Raw genomic sequence first — 20,990 nt, 5'->3', positions numbered from 1 at the left:
AGAGAGAAAGAGAGATGTGGTAGAGGAGAGAGAGAGAGAGATGTGGTAGAGGAGAGAGAGAGAGAGATGTGGTAGAGGAGAGAGAGAGAGAGAGAGATGTGGTAGAGGAGAGAGAGAGAGAGATGTGGTAGAGGAGAGAGAGAGAGATGTGGTAGAGGAGAGAGAGGGAGAGATGTGGTAGAGGAGAGAGAGGGAGAGATCTGGTAGAGGAGAGAGAGAGAGATGTGGTAGAGGAGAGAGAGAGAGAGATGTGGTAGAGGAGAGAGAGAGAGAGAGAGAGAGATGTGGTAGAGGAGAGAGAGGGAGAGATGTGGTAGAGGAGAGAGAGAGAGAGATGTGGTAGAGGAGAGAGATAGATGTGGTAGAGGAGAGCGAGAGATATGGTAGAGAGAGATATGTGGTAGGGATAGAGAGATGTGGTAGAGGAGAGAGAGATGAGATAGAAAAAGAGAGAGATGTGGTAGAGAGAGATAGATGTGGTAGAGAGAGATAGATGTGGTAGAGGAGAGAGAGATGTGGTAGAGAGAGAGATGTGGTAGAGGAGAGAGAGATGAGATAGAAAGAGAGGTGTGGTAGAGAAAGAGAGAGATGTGGTAGAGAGAGAGAAATGTGGTAGAGAGAGAGATGTGGTAGAGGAGAGAGATGAGAGAAAGAGAGGTGTGGTAGAGAAAGAGAGAGATGTGGTAGAGAGAGAGAAATGTGGTAGAGAGAGAGAGAAACATCTGAACTTGACATGTTTAGTCAACACAGCTGTTTCAGTTGATTTTACTTTTTGGTTGTGAATTTCTAAGTTGATTAAACACGTTGATATTTGTTGAGTCAACATAGGTACATAAGTATTGACAATTAGAAAAGTTGAAGTCATCTTTTCCCTTTACACTTGTGGGAATTGGCCTATATGGGTAGGGCTAAATTGAAATGTTTCTTACAGAATAAATATTAAATGCATTAGCATAAGCATGGTACACTCTTAGAAAAAAGGGTTCCAAGAGGGTTATTTGGCTATCCCCAAAGGAGAACCCTTTTTGGTTCCAGGTAGAAACCTTTCTGGTCCAGGTTGAACCCTTTTGGTTCCAAAAGGGTTTTACCTTCAACCAAAAAGGGTTCTTTAAAGGGTTCTCCTATGGGGACAGCTGAAGAACCCATTAAGGTTCTAGATAGCACCTTTTTTTCTAAGAGTGAAGAAATTGAAAGTGAACAGCTTGAAGATTATGGGAAAATGATTAGACCAAAGTTGAGAACACAACAGTTCACCTGACACAATATTTAATCCGAACATTACACTGTTGATTTGATGTGCCTTTTTAATTTACTGTACTGTTCACCGCATTTGTTGATAACTGAATCTTAAAATACTCTGGAAACATTCAGGAACATGATAAAATATTCCTGGAAAATGTTGGGTAGGTGCAACATATTTTTCTTACAAAGGTTTGTGTGAGAGGACGAACTCCAAGTGGTCACACAACTCTCCAAAGTGTTCACAGTTCCCAAGTCATTTCGATGCACTTTTATGACCCAAACTGCACATACAGTATGGTATTGGCACTGGCCCTGGAACTGACCCTGTATATAGTTTACTGTGCTTACCTTCTCGTGGTTCTTCTTATTTCTATTTCTCGTGTGTTTTTGTTCCACTTGACTAAAAAAGAAATAATGTATAGTACTACCGATGTTGATTACTGTATTGTCGCGAAAGAGCACGAAAGCCATTTCACTGTACTTGAAACTTGACAGACAAGCAGGCAGCACTACGCAGCTGAAGGTCAGTCTGTTGATTAATTAATTGAGTCCGCCCTTTGTTCGCCTCGGACCAAACCACTGCTACAATCTATAATACATTGTATATTCTCCACACAGAAATCCATAACTAACTAGTCTCTTATGTATTCAGCCAGCCTGCCAGTCATTTGTAATGAAGTGCTAAGTATTCTATATCCTCTGTAATGAATATAGAATATTCAGCCATATCCATAATTGTTGCTGAACCGTTCAACTCGTTGCTGGCCTGTGATGTGTGTGTGATCTCCCTGCCTGCTCTGAGACTGTGTGTGTGTGGCCCGGTCCTGGGGGAGGAGTGTATGTGAACAGAGCTGTGTCGGCGGGGGGATCTCTCTTCAAATAGAAGGGAGGAAGATACCTTTGCGCTGACATCCACACGCTCCTCCACATAACAATGGTTTAACCCAGTTTTATTATTAGACAAGGGAAGTACCGGTAGCTGCGTTTCTATTTTCACTATTCTCTCTCACAGGCTGTTAGCCGTTGGTTGTGCTCTGATCAGCGCTGGATTTTTTTGTTGTTGCGTTCGGTGGGTTTGTGTTAAGTTGAATGGTGCGTTTGCGGTGTGTAGAAGTGGGTTTGTGGTGTTTTCAGTCAGTTCGTTGATGTAATGCTGAGTGGCATGTGGCGTTTGTTTACTGCTGTGTGGGGGATTCATATAGCGAAGGGCTCCTGACTCTGGTTTATCACAGAGAAAGAGAGGACGGGTGGAGGAAGAAGATAAGGGCTGCGGTTTCTCTCAGATTTTGTCAGTAAAAAAACCCTACTTTGTTTTCTCTTTGACCAGAGGGAAGTATTCTACAAGGCCACTCCATAGAGACCCAGAGAGACTGAGCCATCTGCCAGTCAGTCAGTCAGGGCTACAGAGACACAGAGGGTGACATCAGTGAGCTGACCGGACTACCAGACCCAGGATCAACACACGCCCAGTCCAGCCTAGACCAGAGACAGAGAGGACTTGGACATCCTAACTCTCTGGAGGAACCATAGCCATGCATTAACTAACCCCACCAACCCTACCTGAACTACGTCTCACCATCTCCGTCCTCCCCCCTCCTTCACCCCCCTACGCCCTCCGGCATTCTCACCATGCCTCAAGGCCTATTGTGACGGGAGTGCTGCTCACCCCCCTCCCCCCTCCCCCATCCCTCACCCCTCCACCCCAGCCCCAGAGGCCCCAGAGGGGTGAAAGATGCGCCCATGGGCAGGTTCGTGGCGCTGGATCATGCTTGTGCTCCTGGCTTGGGGCACACTGCTGTTTTACATCGGAGGTCACCTTGTGAAGGACAGCGAGCACCCGGAGAGATCCAGCAGAGAGCTGTCCAAGATCCTGGCCAAGCTGGAGAGACTGAAACAGCAGAACGAGGACCTGAGACGCATGGCTGAGACACTCAGGTGAGACGCGTGGCCGTGACTAACACACTGACTGAGTTTGGCTTTCTTTCCGTTTCTGCCTTTCTCACTCTCGCTCCGTTTCTCTCTCTTCCTCCCTATCTTTGTCTCTACTTGTGGCTTTCTCTTTCTCTGTCTCTCTCACGTTCTGGCTCACTCTCTCTCCTCTCCTTCTGTTTCTACTATGAGATGTTATGCATCATGACTTCACTGACCCATTGATCCACGTGTTGCTCATCTGTGATCTTTACATTACCGTTCTTGGTTCGATTCTGTAGTCTAAGTTTACATGTTTGTATGTTTCTGTCATTGAAATGTTTGTGTCTCTACGTCCAAAGAAATGTATTTTATGGTTTGTCTATGTCTGTAAGTTTTTACAGTATGTCTGATATTTGTCTCAAATATTGTTCCCCTGCTGCTCTCTCGGTTGGTCCCTGTCTCTCTTGAAAAAATAGATTTTGTCTCAATGAGACTAACCTAAATTACACTTCACATCACTGAAGTTCACTTCCAGGTTAGATGTAGTCTTACATCAGAGTACTGCAGTATGTCTCCTCTCTTTTCAGTATTCTCTCTCCCAAGCTGTTGGTGGTGGTCTGATCAGTGGTCCATTTCTGTTGTGTTCTGATGAGACGTGGGTTAAGGTAGTCTAACGTCAGAGTATTTCCTTTCCTTACGGCTGTTTACAAACCCGGAACTAAATCCGTGTAATGTCAGTGCCTGTCATGGTAGCTATGGTGTAGTGTAAGATGATGGCATGTTGTGATACGTGATGGACAGGGTGCCAACCTGGGCTGATGGGCTGTGTCTAAAGGCCGTGAGAAAAGCTGTTCTGTTATTGCGCTTGTCAGATGCCGTATTCTGGCCCTCAAACACTGGCATGCTGATTTGATTCAAGCCGGAAGCAACAGTCAGAGTTGTGAAGTGATCGGGTCTGTCCTAATTTAACGTTTCAAAAGGTTGTTCAAAGTAAAGGAAAGGTTGTGCAGAAGTTGTTCTTACAGCGGGCTGATTTGAGACACATTCACAAATGTACTCTCAAACTCGTACACTGGCACGCTCACACACACACACACACACACACAGGCATGCGCACATTACACACACATCCTCCCTCTCTTTTTCTCTCTCACACTCCATTGTACTTAGCCTGCTCCATTGAAGGAGAGCGAGAGCGTATCTAAGCTAACTGATCTAAGGTCAGTTCTGTGTGTGTGTCCCCTTTGGTAAAGGTTAGAATTGGGGTATGTAAACTGATCCTAGACCTGAGGAGCAGCTCCTACCCAGAGCCAGTAGCAGTAGTGGGGCTTCAGAGTCAGACATCACTGACCCCTGCTGTATGTAGTGGTCAGCACTGGCCAATGGCCATGAGTAGGCCTCAGCTCACATTGTTAGCATTACCACAATGTTACTGCAGCGTTATGGTCCTTTCTCAAGTCCAACGGGTTTGAGTATTATTTGCAGTATTAATGGGGTGGTGTGCAGGGTTGTGTCTACAGTGTTAATGGGGTGGTGTGCAGGGTTGTGTCTACAGTGTTAATGGGATGGTGTGCAGGGTTGTGTCTACAGTGTTAATGAGGTGGTGTGCAGGGTTGTGTCTACAGTGTTAATGGGGTGGTGTGCAGGGTCCAGACCCTGTGTTAATGGGGTGGTGTGCAGGGTCCAGGCCCTGTGTTAATGGGGTGGTGTGCAGGGTCCAGGCCCTGTGTTAATGGGGTGGTGTACAGGGTCCAGGCCCTGTGGTAATGGGGTGGTGTACAGGGTCCAGGCCCTGTGGTAATGGGGTGGTGTGCAGGGTCCAGGCCCTGTGGTAATGGGGTGGTGTGCAGGGTCCAGGCCCTGTGGTAATGGGGTGGTGTGCAGGGTCCAGGCCCTGTGGTAATGGGGTGGTGTGCAGGGTCCAGGCCCTGTGTTAATGGGGTGGTGTGCAGGGTCCAGGCCCTGTGTTAATGGGGTGGTGTACAGGGTCCAGGCCCTGTGTTAATGGGGTGGTGTGTAGGGTCCAGGCCGTGTGTTAATGGGGTGGTGTACAGGGTCCAGGCCCTGTGGTAATGGGGTGGTGTGCAGGGTCCAGGCCCTGTGGTAATGGGGTGGTGTACAGGGTCCAGGCCCTGTGGTAATGGGGTGGTGTACAGGGTCCAGGCCCTGTGGTAATGGGGTGGTGTACAGGGTCCAGGCCCTGTGTTAATGGGGTGGTGTACAGGGTCCAGGCCCTGTGGTAATGGGGTGGTGTACAGGGTCCAGGCCCTGTGTTAATGGGGTGGTGTACAGGGTCCAGGCCCTGTGGTAATGGGGTGGTGTACAGGGTCCAGGCCCTGTGGTAATGGGGTGGTGTACAGGGTCCAGGCCCTGTCGTAATGGGGTGGTGTGCAGGGTCCAGGCCCTGTGGTAATGGGGTGGTGTGCAGGGTCCAGGCCCTGTGGTAATGGGGTGGTGTGCAGGGTCCAGGCCCTGTGTTAATGGGGTGGTGTGCAGGGTCCAGGCCCTGTGGTAATGGGGTGGTGTGCAGGGTCCAGGCCCTGTGTTAATGGGGTGGTGTGCAGGGTCCAGGCCCTGTGGTAATGGGGTGGTGTGCAGGGTCCAGGCCCTGTGGTAATGGGGTGGTGTGCAGGGTCCAGGCCCTGTGGTAATGGGGTGGTGTGCAGGGTCCAGGCCCTGTGGTAATGGCTGCTCTGCTATGTGTGGAGCCCAGGCAGCATAATGAGAAGCAGCCAGCGAGACTTGAATCTGCGTCCCATTTGGCACCTTATTCCCTTCATAGTGCAATACTTTTGACCAGGGCCCTATAAGGCTCTGGTCAAAAGTAGTGCACTATAAAGGGAATAGGGTGCCATTTGGGGCATGGGCTGAGACTGCAGCAGTGTGCTGAGTCTCTCTGAGGAACTGCAGTAATGAGACTTCTGGCTGCACTGCTAACAGAGCTGTCTGAGTAGGACAGAGTGTGTGTGTGTGTGTGTGTGTGTGTGTGTGTGTGTGTGTGTGTGTGTGTGTGTGTGTGTGTGTGTGTGTGTGTGTGTGTGTGTGTGTGTGTGTGTGTGTGTGTGTGTGTGTGTGTGTGTGTGTGTGTGTGTGTGTGTGTGTGTGCGCGGGGTTTCACTATCCTTGCCGGTCCCCACAAGGAAAAGGGCCATTTTTGGTATAGGGGTTAGGTTTAGGCTTACAAATAGTGTTATGGTGAGAATTAAGTTTAGGGTTAGGAGTTAGGCTAAGGGTTAGGAGTTAGGTTAAGGGTTACGGTTAGGAGTTAGAGTTAGGTTAAGGGTTAGGAGTTAGGGTTAGGTTAAGGGTTGCGGTTAGGAATTAGGGTTAGGTTAAGGATTACGGTTAGGAATTAGGGTTAGGTTAAGGATTACGGTTAGGAATTAGGGTTAGGTTAAGGATTACGGTTAGGAATTAGGGTTAGGTTAAGGGTTAGGAGTTAGGGTTAGGTTAAGGGTTACTGTTAGGAATTAGGGTTAGGTTAAGGGTTGCGGTTAGGAATTAGGGTTAGGTTAAGGGTTAGGAGTTAGGGTTAGGTTAAGGGTTGCGGTTAGGAATTAGGGTTAGGTTAAGGATTACGGTTAGGAGTTAGAGTTAGGTTAAGGGTTAGGAGTTAGGGTTAGGTTAAGGGTTACTGTTAGGAATTAGGGTTAGGTTAAGGGTTGCGGTTAGGAATTAGGGTTAGGTTAAGGGTTAGAGTTCGGAGTTAGAGTTAGGTGAAGGGTTACGGTTAGGAATTAGGGTTAGGTTAAGGGTTACGGTTAGGTTAATGGTTGGGAGTTAGGGTTAGGTTAAGGGTTACGGTTAGGTTAAGGGTTGGGAGTTAGGGTTAGGTTAAGGGTTACGATTAGGTTAAGGGTTGGGAGTTAGGGTTAGGTTAAGGGTTTGGCGTTAGGGTTTGGAGTTAGGGTTAGGTTAAGGGTTAGGGTTAGGTTAAGGGTTAGAGTTGGGGTTGGGGGTTACGAGAAATCAGATTAAGAATGGGAATCAATAGTTTGGTCCCCACAAGGATAGTAAAACAAACGTATTTGTGCGTGCGTGCGTGCGTGTTATCTTTTCACAGTGGGCGTTGCTTTGGTCTCTTCTAAGGGTTCATCTTTATTATATATTGACTCAATGGTCAATTTAAAACGGGCTAGCACCCTGAGCAGTTTCACCTCATCTACTTTAGCTGGCTGTCAGTCATTCTGACAAGCTCCCTGTGGACACACACTTATGATGAGCTCAGCAGATGGGTCCAGCAGACGTGTGTGTGTGTGTGTGTGTGTGTGTGTGTGTGTGTGTGTGTGTGTGTGTGTGTGTGTGTGTGTGTGTGTGTGTGTGTGTGTGTGTGCCGTGGTTGATTGACAGGGTGATGGATGAGTGGGAGAGAGGGATGGAGAGAGGGAGGGAGGGAGCTGGCAGAGGGGTAATACACCCCCCCATCTATAAACTAAGTATTGTTGACAGTAGGACCTCTGGAGAGAGGAGGATGACAGCACCAGGAAGAGACAGAGGAGGAGACGTAGGGACCTGATAACCAATACAGTGGTGTGTGTGTTTACCAGCATGTGACCAAGCCTCAGTATGTGCGTATGTTTACTACACCAGCAGGTGTGTTAGTCAGGCAGTGTCCGAGGATGGAGGGGAGTTGATTTTGTTACTGTGTGTGTGTAGTCTGTGTGTCTGCCTGGTTGGTATGGTGTGTGGATGATGCTGTAGGCCTATTTCCAGCTGTTGGAGCTGAGGTATAGTTGTTTTTGTGCACTAACTTGACCCTGTTCAATCAAACTAACTCAACAAACCTTTTTTCCAGAGTAGCGAGACAGGTGATTGTTTCTACCAAGAGTCCTGTAACCAAGTTTGACTACGAAATAAAAGGGTCCTGGCTGGTCACTATGGTGCTATCTCGCTCCAGAGTAGCTGTCTGCCAGGCTGTCAGACTGCTTTTGTGTTGGTAGCGATTGGAGGGAGGGAGGGAGTAAATGGAGGAGAGACTGGAAAGGGTGGTCAGAGATGGCGAGAGAGAGAAGGAGACATTTCTGTTGTGTGTGTGTGTGGCGATGGAGGCATGAGGTGAGGAATGTCGAGGAGAAAGATAAAGAGAGATGGAGGCAAAAGCGGAGGCTGGCCAAGAAGATCTCCTGCAGCTGATTAGACAGAGGTGTCGACACTGCTTCTTCCTCTGCAGCAGCCAGCAGACGTTATCCATGTAGCTCCCTTAAGTTCACCATCCGGTTTAGGAAGGCACAGAAGCATTTATAATACAATCACTCTGCAGTGTATAACAGTAGCCTGGGAAAATGGCTCTGATATAATCCTAACAGTGATTTAGTCAGACACACATGATGTAAATCACTGCTGGGACTGTCAGGATGTCAAAGTTGCAGAATTTACTTCATTTCTCAGGCACTTTTTGTCCATCCTTCATCTGAATAGGGTTGGGGGTCTATTTTCTATTTCATGGCATGACCATATCGAAGGCACAGATTTAAAGCCAGACAAGTTATCAACCATATTCCTTCTTGCTATTGTGACAAAGTGTGTGTATTTAAACAATAAAGCACAAGAGGCCGTGCCATGTGATGAACACAGTCACAGGTCAATGGCGTCGTTCGGCTCGACGCGAAACCAACAACAATTGTTGCTACGCTAGCTAAACTACACCGAGCCTAGTTATGTCTTTTACGTTCCCCAGCAAGAAAACCAAATAATGTCGCTCAAACAGAGTGGGGAACTTACAAAGAGTCACTGACAACAGCCAAAACGAAACAGGTGTGGTTTTAGGAAGGTTTCTGAAAGACACTCATGGGGGTGTCCACTGAAAGTTGACTAGCAACAACAACTAGGACCTAAAAGACACCCGCCATGAGACAACACTAAATTTGGCCAAGAAGAGGCAAACAAAAGAAAAACCCACACCAAACTTAAAGACAGGAGTCAAAACAAAAATCAGGGAAGATCAGATAAAGGATTGTTTGTCTAGAACTCAAAATAGGGAGCATGTTAACCCTCCATATCTCTCAAGACAACTTGAGTACTGGGCCAGCCGCTCTTAAATATCACCTGGGCCAGCACAGGTGAAACACCTTCCAACTAACGAGATGGACAAGCCAGCACAGGTGTAACACATACTGACTAACGAGGGGACACCGATCGTTGCTAACGTGCTGTACGTGTGAAAAATTCCAACCTCAAATCATAAATGGAAAAACCAAAACCTGTAACACCGTCCACCTTAAGACAACAAATATATCCTATATTTCTGTTGGACAAGTTTGCTCACCACCAACAGAAAACAACTTTCATTTCACTTAAATGCGTCACTACTTATGCGTCGCCTTCTCCAATATAAACATGGCGTCAACTGGCTGTCAACAATTAAATATAAGACAAAACAAACACTTTATATATTTTTTTCATATATATAGTTGCCTTAAACTCAGAAGTTTTCAGAAACGGGTAAAATAAAGTATGTTTTTAATACTCCCATCCCCCTGGAACGAGCACAACCAAAATAATACTCATCTCCAAAACACCCTTTTTAGACAATCAGCAACCAAGTTGTCCTTACCACGGACGTGTCTGATTTCAAGGGGAAACTCCTGCAATATCCGTAGTAACTTTCCTCTGGTGACGTTCCTTAGTGGAATGTCCTCAGGGAAGCGAGTTGTAGCTTACATGATGTTCAAGAGAAACTGGTTACCACTCTTTTCTGGACACTGTTCGCTCTCTATGGTACAGGGGAGATCGCATTTCAAATTTTACACATCGTTTCCGTGGTCAGACAGGCAAACACACTGAACAAAAATATAAATGCAAAATGCAACAATTTCAAAGATTTTACTGAGTTACAGTTCATAAAAGGAAATCAGTCAATTGACATAAAAGCATGGATTTCACATGACTGGAAATACAGATATGCATCTGTATAGGCTAGGCTTATATTAACCGCCACTGTACCAAACTGAATGCTAGGCTAGAAACGAGGGGAAATACAGCAAAGGGAACATGATATTCCTATGGAGGCAAAGTGATAATTCAGATGGACCTGTTAGCGGGCTTAGGTGTGCCTGTGGAGGCCAATACAGCACGGCTTGGAACGCTGCTCGTCCAATAAGCATCCAGAATCCAAACAACCCGTTTTATAATAGACATTAAAGGTACATTAGTGTCACCTGAATGTGTTGTATTTAAGACCTGGTCCTTTATTTCACTGGCCTGTTTCTGTTCTGTTCTGTAATGGATAGAACTGACCGTGATGAAAGCGTTCAACTGTGATTTCTGCGTGTTTTAAGCCGAAGGGAATGGGACTGGTTCACTCCTGCTAATACAGACATAAAACTGTCTTCTAAGCATTAGTTGATGTAGGCAAACTCTCACTCAGACACGCACACACACACAAGCTCAAGCATACACACTCACTCGCTCCCACTCAGACGTACACACACATTTACAATGATACAGATATTCTGACTTTAATGCACTTTAACAGACTCACTTAAACACCAACTGAAACACACAGGCTTATTCTGAATGCTGGCTACATTTAGACACACACACACCCACACACACACACACACAGATCCAACCGATATACCTCTCGAGTGGTGTTGATGGCAGTGATGCAATGTTACTGTATGTCACACAGTCGATTCTCACACACAGCTCAACTCTCCTTTCTCTCACTTCCTCTCCCACGAGCTGACACTCTAGAGGCTACATTTCTTTGTCCCACTCAACCTACATATCCCACTCATCCATTGTGTGTCTGAATGGACCTATAATGGAGCATATACACCAGCCGTTAACACAGAGGCGCAGAGCCGCATCGCTGCCTATATCCTTTACAGTTTCCGTTCATCCACAGCCACTGTAACTGCAGGTGCTGGTCAACTATAGTGCGATATGTAGGCAATAGGATGCCATTTGGGATGCAGACAGTGGCTCTCAGTCCCTATCTACTGTCCCAGTGTGTACAGTGTGTACATTGTGGCTTACGCCATAGTGGGCTGATAACAAAGAAATTAACTAGGCCACTGCAGCTTTTTTCTTTGGTGTGTGTGTGTGTGTGTGTGTGTGTGTGTGTGTGTGTGTGTGTGTGTGTGTGTGTGTGTGTGTGTGTGTGTGTGTGTGTGTGTGTGTGTGTGTGTGTGTGTGTGTGACACTTTTCTCCCAGCATCAGGGTGGTTCTTATTTTTACACCGCTGTTGTTTTGCTTTCCCTTCTTCTCTGTGTTAGAGAAATACGTGTTCTCGTTCTCTGTGCACCTCCTCCCTCCCCTTAACCAGTGGAAGCAATAAAACATTTAAACCACTGTTCTGAACTTTATACCAACCATTTTAGGGCCCATACATATCCATAGGCATACAGGTATTTTATCCTACACTATTCAATAAGCAAGAAAAAGGTTAGCTATCTACGTTACATATATCTTCAACCTCTAACGTTAACATTACTACAATAACGAACAATGACAAGTCGGACATATCATTTTTTGAAATGAACTGCAAGGCAAGCTTACCACACTGAACAAAAATATAAATGCAAAATGCAACAATTTCAAAGATTTTACTGAGTTACAGTTCATAAAAGGAAATCAGTCAATTGACATAAAAGCATGGATTTCACATGACTGGAAATACAGATATGCATCTGTTGGTCAAGGATACCTTAAAAAAAAAGCAGGGGCGTGGATCAGAAAACCTGTCCGTATCTGGTGTGACCACCATTTGCCTCATGCAGTGCGACACATCTCCTTCGCGTAGAGTTGATCAGGCTGTTGATTTGTGGCCTGTGGAATGTTTTCCCACTCCTCTTCAATGGCTGTGCGAAGTTGCTGGATATTGGCGGGAATTGGAACACGCTGCCGTACACGTCGATCCAGAGCATCCCAAACATGCTCAAGGGGTGACATGTCTGGTGAGTATGTTGGCCATGGAAGAACTGGGATATTTTCAGCTTCCAGGAATTGTGTACAGATCCTTGCGACATGGGGTTGTGCAGTATCATGCTGAAACATGAGGTGATGGCGGCGGAAAAATGGCACGACAATGGGCCTCAGGCTCTCGTCACGGTATCTCTGTTCATTCAAATTGCCATCGATAAAATGCAATTGTGTTTGTTGTCTGTAGCTTATGCCTGCCCATACCATAACCCCACAGCCACCATGGGGCACTATGTTCACAACTTTGACATCAGCAAACCGCTCGCCCACGCGACACCATACACGCAGTCTGACATCTATCAGGTACAGTTGAAACCGGGATTCATCCGTGAAGACCACACTTCTCCAGCGTGCCAGTGGCCATCGAAGGTGAGCATTTGCCCACTGAAGTGGATTACGATGCCGAACTGCAGTCAGGTCAAGACCCTGGTGAGGACGACGAGCACGCAGATGAGCTTCCCTGAGACGGTTTCTGACAGTTTGTGCTGATATTATTCGGTTGTACAAACCCATAGTTTCATCAGTTGTCCGGGTGGCTGGTCTCAGAAGATCCCGCAGGTGAAGAAGTCGGATGTGGAGGTCCTGGGCTGGCATGTTTACACGTGGCCTACGATTGTGAGGCCAGTTGGACGTGCCGCCAAATTCTCTAAAATGACACTGGAGGTGGCTTATGGTAGCAATTGCACAGTCCCTCAAAACTTGAGACAGGTGGATGGATTATTTTTGCAAATGAGAAATGCTCACTAACAGGGATGTAACCAAATTTGTACACAAAATTTGAAATACATTTTGTGCGTAAGGAACATTTTTAGGATCTTTTATTTCAGCTCATGAAACATGGGACCAACACTTTACATGTTGTGTTTATATTTTTGTTCAGTGTAAATTGTTTATTCAATTTGCAGTAATATTAAATGCTTTAGCTAGACTCTTTACAGGCACTGGGTTTCACAGGATGACAGCCTGGTTTTCTGGTCATTAAAACATTTAACAACACGAATTACAATTCATATAAATGTCAAACACCCATATAGCAAAGTAGATGTATAGCTAGCTGGCAAATTAACTTTAGCTAGTCAGGTAGCTTGTTAAATTGCGATGTCCAGCCTTCCTTGTAGCTCAGTTGGTAGAGCATGGTGTTTGCAACGCATGGTGTTTGCAACGCCAGGGTTGTGGGTTCGATTCCCACGGGGGGGCAGTACGAAAAAATAAATCAATAAATGTATGAAATGTATGCATTCACTACTGTAAGTCGCTCTGGATAAAATGTAATAAATGTAAATGTTCGCGAATATATTTTATGACCCAAAAATATGCTTACCGTAAATTCCGGACTATAAGTCGCAACTTTTCTCCCACGCTTTGAACCCCGCGGCTTAAACAATGACGCGGCTAATATATGGATTTTTCCCGCTTTCAATTTTTTCTTTTTTTTTAAACACATTCTGTGACGTGCTCAGTTTTTTGGCGGCATGAAGCTTTCATTAGACCAATGAAATTGCCGAACGGGTTAAGGTCAAACAACTTTTTTGTTTACTGTTTAGATTAAATCGAGCGCTCTCACACTACCCATCATTCTGATTACGGTAGTCATTTTGTCACCCTCATCATGGCAAAGACACGGAGAAATGCATATGATGCAGCTTTCAAGTTGAAGGCGATTGATCTGGCTGTTGGAAAAGGAAATCTTGGTCGTAATGAGTCCATGATAAGACGTTGGAAACAGCAGTGTGAGGAATTGGCTCAGTGCAAAAAGACAACTAAAGCTTACTGCTAATTTTTTATTTTTTGTTACAAGCCGTGTTTCGTTAAAGCCTATTTATTTTTGTTACAAGCCGTGTTTCGTAGTAGCCTGTGTAAAGTTAATTTGTTTCAATGTACCGGTAGGCACCTGCGGCTTATAGACATGTGCGGCTTATTTATGTTCAAAAAAAATAATAATGTAAATTCAGTGGGTGCGGCTTATATTCAGGTGCGCTTAATAGTCTGGAAATTACGGTAATCATTTGTCTCTACATTAACTAACATACACTTAGTGTGCAAACATTAGGAACACCTTCCTAATATTGAGTTGCACCCCCTTTTGCCCTCAGAACAGCCTCAATTCGTCATGGCATGGACTCTACAAGGTGTTGAAAGCTCTCCACGGGGATGCTGGCCCAAGTTGGCTGGATGTCCTTTGGGTGGTGGACCATTCTTGATACACACGGGAAACTGTTGAGCATGAAAAACCCAGCAGCGTTGTAGTTCTTGACACACTCCAAACAGTGCGCCTAGAACCTACTACCATATCCCGTTCAAAGGCACTTCAATATTTCTATCTTGACCATTCACCTTCTGAATGGCACACATACACAATCCATGTCTCAATTGTCCCAAGGCTTAAAAATCCTTCTTTAACCTGTCTCCTCCCTTTTGCTTCCATCCTAGTATTTTTTTCAGCATTTATTCATTGAAGCAACTCTCCAGGGTAGGGTCGCAGAGCATCATGAGAGTTTTGGGAAACACTCGATAGAATGTCTACATCTCGATTTGCTTAGTTAGGGGGCCAACTAGAGGGCTGACAAGGCATTACGCCACGCTCAAAGTTCATTTGGGATACCACTACGCCTCGCGGGGTCGCGCAAAACGGAGGGAGAGGAACACATTTCATGTTGTGCTGTGCTGAAGGTCTATACAGCTGATTGCTGACAATATTCCACTGGGGTGGATAGTAACTGGAAGAGAGGCTGTGATGGGGGGGGGGGGTTACTGGGATTGAGCACATGTATTCCTCTGTCCTTCCCATCTCAGCCTCTCATCCAGCTTACTCTCCACCCCAGTGGAATAATGTCAGCATTCGGCTGTATAGACCTTCACCACAGCACAACATGAAATGTACAAATAGGAGCTTTTTGTACTTGGAGACCCCAGACATTTATTCACTCAAGTGAGAGCTGTGAAACTGATGGGGTGTAGAGATGGCGGTGAGGGCTGTTGTCTCACTCTGTCATAACACACATCGTCTGGAACTGTGTGTGAGCGTGTGCATGCATAATACGGCGAGTGTTATGGGTGTGTGTGTGTGTGTGTGCATCGATAGTGCGTGTGCATGGGTGTGTTTGTGTGCTTAGATATTTGGTGTAGGGTGTACGCTTTGACTGTGTGCCTTGGCCTGCGTGAGAGTTCCTGCTGGTCTCATTTGTTGAGTGTGTGTTGTGTCATGTTACTCCTGTCCCTGTCCCTGCTCCAGTTCCCTGTACATTGATCCTGTCCATGACAAGTGAGGAGGGTGTGTTGGTGTCCATCTGATCCACCCAGCCTTCTCAGCCTAGCCGATGCCGCTACAGCTGCTTTGATAACAGATAGCCTTCTGGGTTCTGAGTATTACTTTAGTGGTCTATTAGATTCACGCAGGGAGGAGGACACAGAGGGCTCAGAGGGATCTCCAGTTTCACTCTGACACTATAGTAAAGGGATACACAAGCTGAAGCTGAGAGGCCATTGTGTGTGTGTGGATGCTAATTTGTGTGGTTTTGAGAGTGTCAAACAGAGTGTGAACTTTGCTGAATATAAATCCCCAATCTGCTTTGTTTTATACTTTAATGAGATGTTGTTAGTAGTATCGTTGATAGTCACAGCTTCGGTATAACAGTAGACCGTTATTTTCCCTTTTGACATACATCATCTGTACCCCAGCCGCTCCTCTCCTCCTCTACTCTCCTTTCTGACTCTCCTCCTCTCCTCTCCTCCTCTCCTCTCTGACTCGCCTCTTCTCCTCTCATCATCTCCTCCTCTCCTCCTCTCTCTCTCTCTTCTCTCTCTTCTCCTCCTCTCCTCCTCTCCTCTCCTCTCTGACTCGCCTCTTCTCCTCTCATCATCTCCTCCTCTCCTCCTCTCTCTCTCTCTCTTCTCTCTCTTCTCCTCCTCTCCTCCTCTCCTCCTCTCTCTCTCTCTTCTCTCTCTTCTCCTCCTCTCCTCCTCGCCTCCTCTCTCTGACTCTTCTCCTCGACTCTCCTCCTATCCTCTCTGACTCTCCTCGACTCTCCTCCTATCCTCTCTGACTCTCCTCCTCGCCTCCTCTCTCTCTGACTCTTCTCCTCGACTCTCCTCCTCTCCCTCTCTTCTCCTCGACTCTCCTCCTATCCTCTCTGACTCTCCTCCTCGCCTCCTCTCTCTCTGACTCTTCTCCTCGACGACTCCTCTCCTCGACGACTCTCCTCCTCTCATCCTCTCCTCTCTGACTCTCCTCCTCGCCTCCTCTCCTCTCTGACTCTCCTCCTCTACTCTCCTCTCTGACTCTCAGCTCATTTCATCCTTGACCAGCCAAGAATGACATAACATTTTGACATTGCGGTTTCTTCCTCCTGCTTCAATCTCTGTACTGTGGCTGTGCATTCCTGATGACAACCATGCACTATGATGTGACCAACCACACACACACACACACACACACACACACACACACACACACACACACACACACAGGGAAACCCGCTGTTTACCATTACAGAACTCCACGCATCATTTCATACCCGAGACAGAAACATATTTATTCTCAACCAGGCTCCCTAGATAAGACTGCTGCTTCTGCTGCCTGCTGCGTTCATGGAATACCAGTCGCCACGGTTACTCTCACATCCTACTCAGTTCATATTTTGTCAGGCCATACACTATGTGAGGTAGCTATATTCAGTGTTGTCTCATCTTCTACATGGTACGTGTGGAGGCAGTTTTACAACACCTTTCTTGAACTGACCGCATCTACTTCTCACTCTTCTATTTGTTCTCGAGGAGCAGCTGCAAGGGGACTTTTACCCCATCTGGCCCTAGCTTACTTCCCCTGGCCCTTAAAATGTGCCCTCTCATAAGTTAGTTCTACAGGGAGAGAGGGGAAGGGAGGGTGGATAGAGGGGGTGGAAGGGGAGGCCCAGCCCAGCTCAGAGATGGCTTTCAAGGATGTGGGTGTTTGTTGGTAATGGATTTTAGTCAATGGGGGGGGGGGGTGAAGGTGCCTCTCTCTTTCTCTGTCTCTCTCACGTGGGGTGATAAATTGCTACTGCCAGTGAATGAATTGCCCTGCGGTCGCCGGTTGCTCTCACACCTCACCACTGATCATTATACACACACAACTCACCACTGATCATTATACACCTCGCCATTGATCATTATATACACACACACACACACCCATGGTCGGCTCACATACCTCACTACTGATCATTGCATTAAATTGGCACTGGGAGGTGGGAGAAAGCGCATCCAAACACAAAGGCCCCTGGGAAATCAGCCTGCCAACAATCACCTTGACCTGGAAGGACAGGGACACACACACTTATACTGTACACACAAACACACAGACACACACTCCTATAATGTACACACAGTGCCAGCTGGACACTTAACAGTAAAAACAAACAAAAATCATCCCTGCCCCAGGCTAACCACTGACACTTGCTCTACCCCTGTCCTGTATGTTTACACTTCTCCCTGCCCCAGGCTAACCACTGACACTTGCTCTACCCCTGTCCTGTATGTTTACACTTCTCCCTGCCCCAGGCTAACCACTGACACTAGCTCTACCCCTGTCCTGTATGTTTACACTTCTCCCTGCCCCAGGCTAACCACTGACACTTGCTCTACCCCTGTCCTGTATGTTTACACTTCTCCCTGCACCAGGCCCTCTCACTGACAGGTTCGCTGTATTCCAGAGTAGGGTTGAATATTTTCTCAGTATTTTACAAATATTCCATCCTGAGAATAAATCACTTTTCTCCCAGGTAACCCAGTATTTCCCGCCAAAACCGGAAGTTTCATTCAAAAGAATTATAGAGCATATTCTATAAATGGGATTTGATTAGAGCTTTGATTAAATAAATTCAAGCCTAAATACATATTATGAGCCCTACATTAAAGACGTTTAATGAGCCCAAGCCCCAAAAAAGGCCAAATGATTGTGCCGTTTCCAATACATAGGCTATATGATATATACTGTAGGCTACTGCACATTACGCACACCAGAAAAACATAACAGCCCATAGATATAGGTCTCGCTATGCTCTCTTGGGTAAATAAAGGAAACTAGCTCCAGAAGGCTAATCGTTTTGACTGTGAACTGTATTACTGCACTGTGTTGTATTATACTGGACTAGAATTACACACATCATTTAAACCATGATAAAGCAGGGGGAGAACATTCGATTCTGGTGCAGCACATGCGGCCTACAAAGTTACAAGTATAGGCCAACGAATTAGATTTGAATTGTTCCGGATATTTCCCCTCATGTTATTAGCATACCTCCTCTTTCTCTCTCTTGTTGCTTCATTCCTTCCTCGCTTTCAACTGTTAAATGAAATAAGTTTCGTTGTCCTTATCTTCCTCATTCTAAGGACACGCTTGAATAATATAGAACTAGAATGAGATGCACAAGGCTTTCACTTCTCTTCACGATGATGGAATGGTTCAGCTTGAGTCCCTGTTCGAATAGTCCATTGGTATAATAAATGCTGCAACAAAAAAATGATGTCCAGCAAGCTATTCTAGTCTAGCTTTTCCTGCATGGGACTCCAAGAGCTAAGGAGCCTATCTGTTACAGAGAGGCCAGCGGGGCAAAGGCTATAAGTTAGAAGCTTGTTATGCATGACACATCATTCATTAGCTAAATATAAGGCTAATACTGCATTGAATGTATTACCTGAAAGAGGTAGGCTAGGACGTCTATACATAGGGCTGTATATCAGTCTAGGACAGGATCATCTATGTTGGCTGCATTTTGAATGGAGTCGATGGAAAGATAGAAGCTCCTGCACTGATTTAAAGCAACGTTTTGTGAGTGTTTTAAAACTCTCTGTCTGCTCTTAAAAAAAAGGATCATCTTTACAATAGAAAAAGGTGACGCCCCCCGAAAGCCAGGTGGAGCTGTGTAAATTAGACGTGCATTTAGTCTTTATATTACTGTAGCATAAGCTCTGCTGCAGCAAATATAGGTCTACCTGTCACAGTAAAAAAGTTACCATGAGGAGATGATAGGTTTACATACTGAGATGAGCTGTCGGTCCCCACCCTGAGCCTTGACGATTCATCATGCAGTGACCAGAGAGAAGGCCGTAGAGAATCCAGATTTAGACATAGATTTGAACAGTTCCTTTTCATTCTGTTCATATTCCTTATTGATTATAGTTTACTGGTTTCTCGCAGATACTTATCCCGGGAAAAGGAATATGGTTTTGGGCGGTACATATTAGCAAATCATTGGTAACCGGGTTCCTGCCATTCAACCCTATTCCAGACCACCTCAATTCCTCTCCCCTGTCTCTAAGTTACCAGGGTCGGCCAGTCTGACAGGGCCAGGTTGTGAATGCAGCCAGACTGACCTCTAACCTCTCCTCTCCCCCTGTACTGTACTGTAGGTTACCAGAGGGCCAGTCTGACGGGGGCCCGGTGGTGAGTGCAGTCAGACTGCGGACCCTGGAGGAACAATTGATCAGAGCTAAGGAACAGATCAACTCCTACCGCAGCCTGCCTGGAGATGGTATGACACTCACATTGCGCACGCGCACACACATACACACGGACTTGGGGCGCACACACACCTTGGAAATTAGGACAGGAGGCAGTGAGGAGGAGTATTCCCAGGCAGGATTCCCTGTCCACTCCTCTTTCCTCGTATTTCATCAGGAAATCTTCCATCCTTGTCCTTCGCAGTAACATGAGCCACACATGCAGCTCTTTTCTGGGTCAGCTGCTTTCATTGGCCTGCTACAAACCTTTGTGTCATTTGAAACATTATCAAACCACCCGCGGGCCGGATTGGACACCCCTGCTTTAAAGTCGAGTTTAGGCTACTATGCCTGTCGATACATTAGCAGGGCTACTCTGTCTCTGTACTCTGGCCCTGTCTTTGTAGGAAAAGCATGCACTTAATGACCTCTGTGACACTTATTATGTCTGTGGCACTATTGCCATGAAGAGTAGGAGGAAGTGGGCCCTAGGCCTAGACACTGATCTAAGGACAGTTTGCACTTGACCTTTTAAGGCTGGATGGGCGACTGGCCCTTTGTAGGCCCGCGGACCATTCACTTTAAAAATTCATTTCTGTCAAACTGGAGGTGGGTATACAGACTCACAAGCCACTGCAGCCCCTCATGATGATTTCAGTTTTTGGGGGGGGAACTCAGTCGGGGTCTCAACTTCATGTTGAGAGTTAGAATAGTAGAATACACAAGGTGCAATTTATACATGTTGTTTTGCATCAGCAGTCACTCAATTAGCCCATGTCAGAATAATTTTTTTGATTGTTGAGTTAGTCTAGCGGGCAGCTATCTAAACTTGTAGTGAACATTGTCGAATTACCGACCTGGGTGGGGCCCATTGATCATCAGTTATCAAATTAAAAACTGCAACATTTGCCTCCACCCGATGGAAAAATGTGTGGAATTGCAGGAAATTAACTTTAAAATCTTTTCTCTTGGCTGTCACAAGGGGGGCCGCTAAAATGTTTTGCTCGCGAGGGGGGGGCACTGCGGCCCCTCATGATGAGTTCCGTTTTTTGGTGGCCCCCACCCACATCAAAGTTGCCCATCTCTGCTTTAGGGTGAGGGTAAGTTACCCCTGGATCTGTATCTAAGGGCAGTGTGTATTCCATTGAAATGGAATGGTTTTTTTTTGCTGTAGTCTGCAGGTTAGGGGTTAAGTGCCTTGCTCAAGGGATCAGCTGCCTATGTGTGATGTGATGTCCTGTGTTCTTAGCTGATCCAGGATCTGTGTCTAAGGGCAACTGCTATATGGTGCTAGAGAAAATCTAAGCTAACTATGTGTGTATGTTATCGTATATGTGTGTTCTCCCAAAATGCATATGATTTGAATGATAAATATGTTTCAAACAACCTTCCATTGTCCTACCTTTTTCCCTTCCTGTGTTTTTCTTATTCC

The 20,990-nt window shown here is 46.1% G+C and overlaps 1 protein-coding gene across 4 annotated transcripts in view; it reads left to right on the top strand.

Moving 5' to 3' along the window:
• The window catches only part of LOC106602554 (alpha-(1,6)-fucosyltransferase), a 117,337-nt gene that overhangs the window by 83,304 nt on the left and 13,043 nt on the right, over nucleotides 1–20,990 (top strand). For 3 of the 4 annotated variants that reach the window (XM_014195245.2, XM_014195254.2, XM_014195263.2), the window contains 2 exons: nucleotides 2,570–3,177; nucleotides 19,469–19,590. In XM_014195245.2, coding sequence (XP_014050720.1) covers nucleotides 2,975–3,177; nucleotides 19,469–19,590 — 325 coding nt within the window. In that variant the 5' untranslated portion in view covers nucleotides 2,570–2,974. Of the gene's footprint in view, nucleotides 1–2,287; nucleotides 2,312–2,569; nucleotides 3,178–19,468; nucleotides 19,591–20,990 lie in introns of those variants that run through there. The other variant, XM_014195269.2, reaches the window with a different exon arrangement.

This window comes from Salmo salar, chromosome ssa01 (genome assembly GCF_905237065.1).
Source record: "Salmo salar chromosome ssa01, Ssal_v3.1, whole genome shotgun sequence".
In the NCBI taxonomy this organism is placed as follows: domain Eukaryota; kingdom Metazoa; phylum Chordata; class Actinopteri; order Salmoniformes; family Salmonidae; genus Salmo; species Salmo salar.
This window is presented reverse-complemented; position numbering and strand designations above follow the sequence as displayed.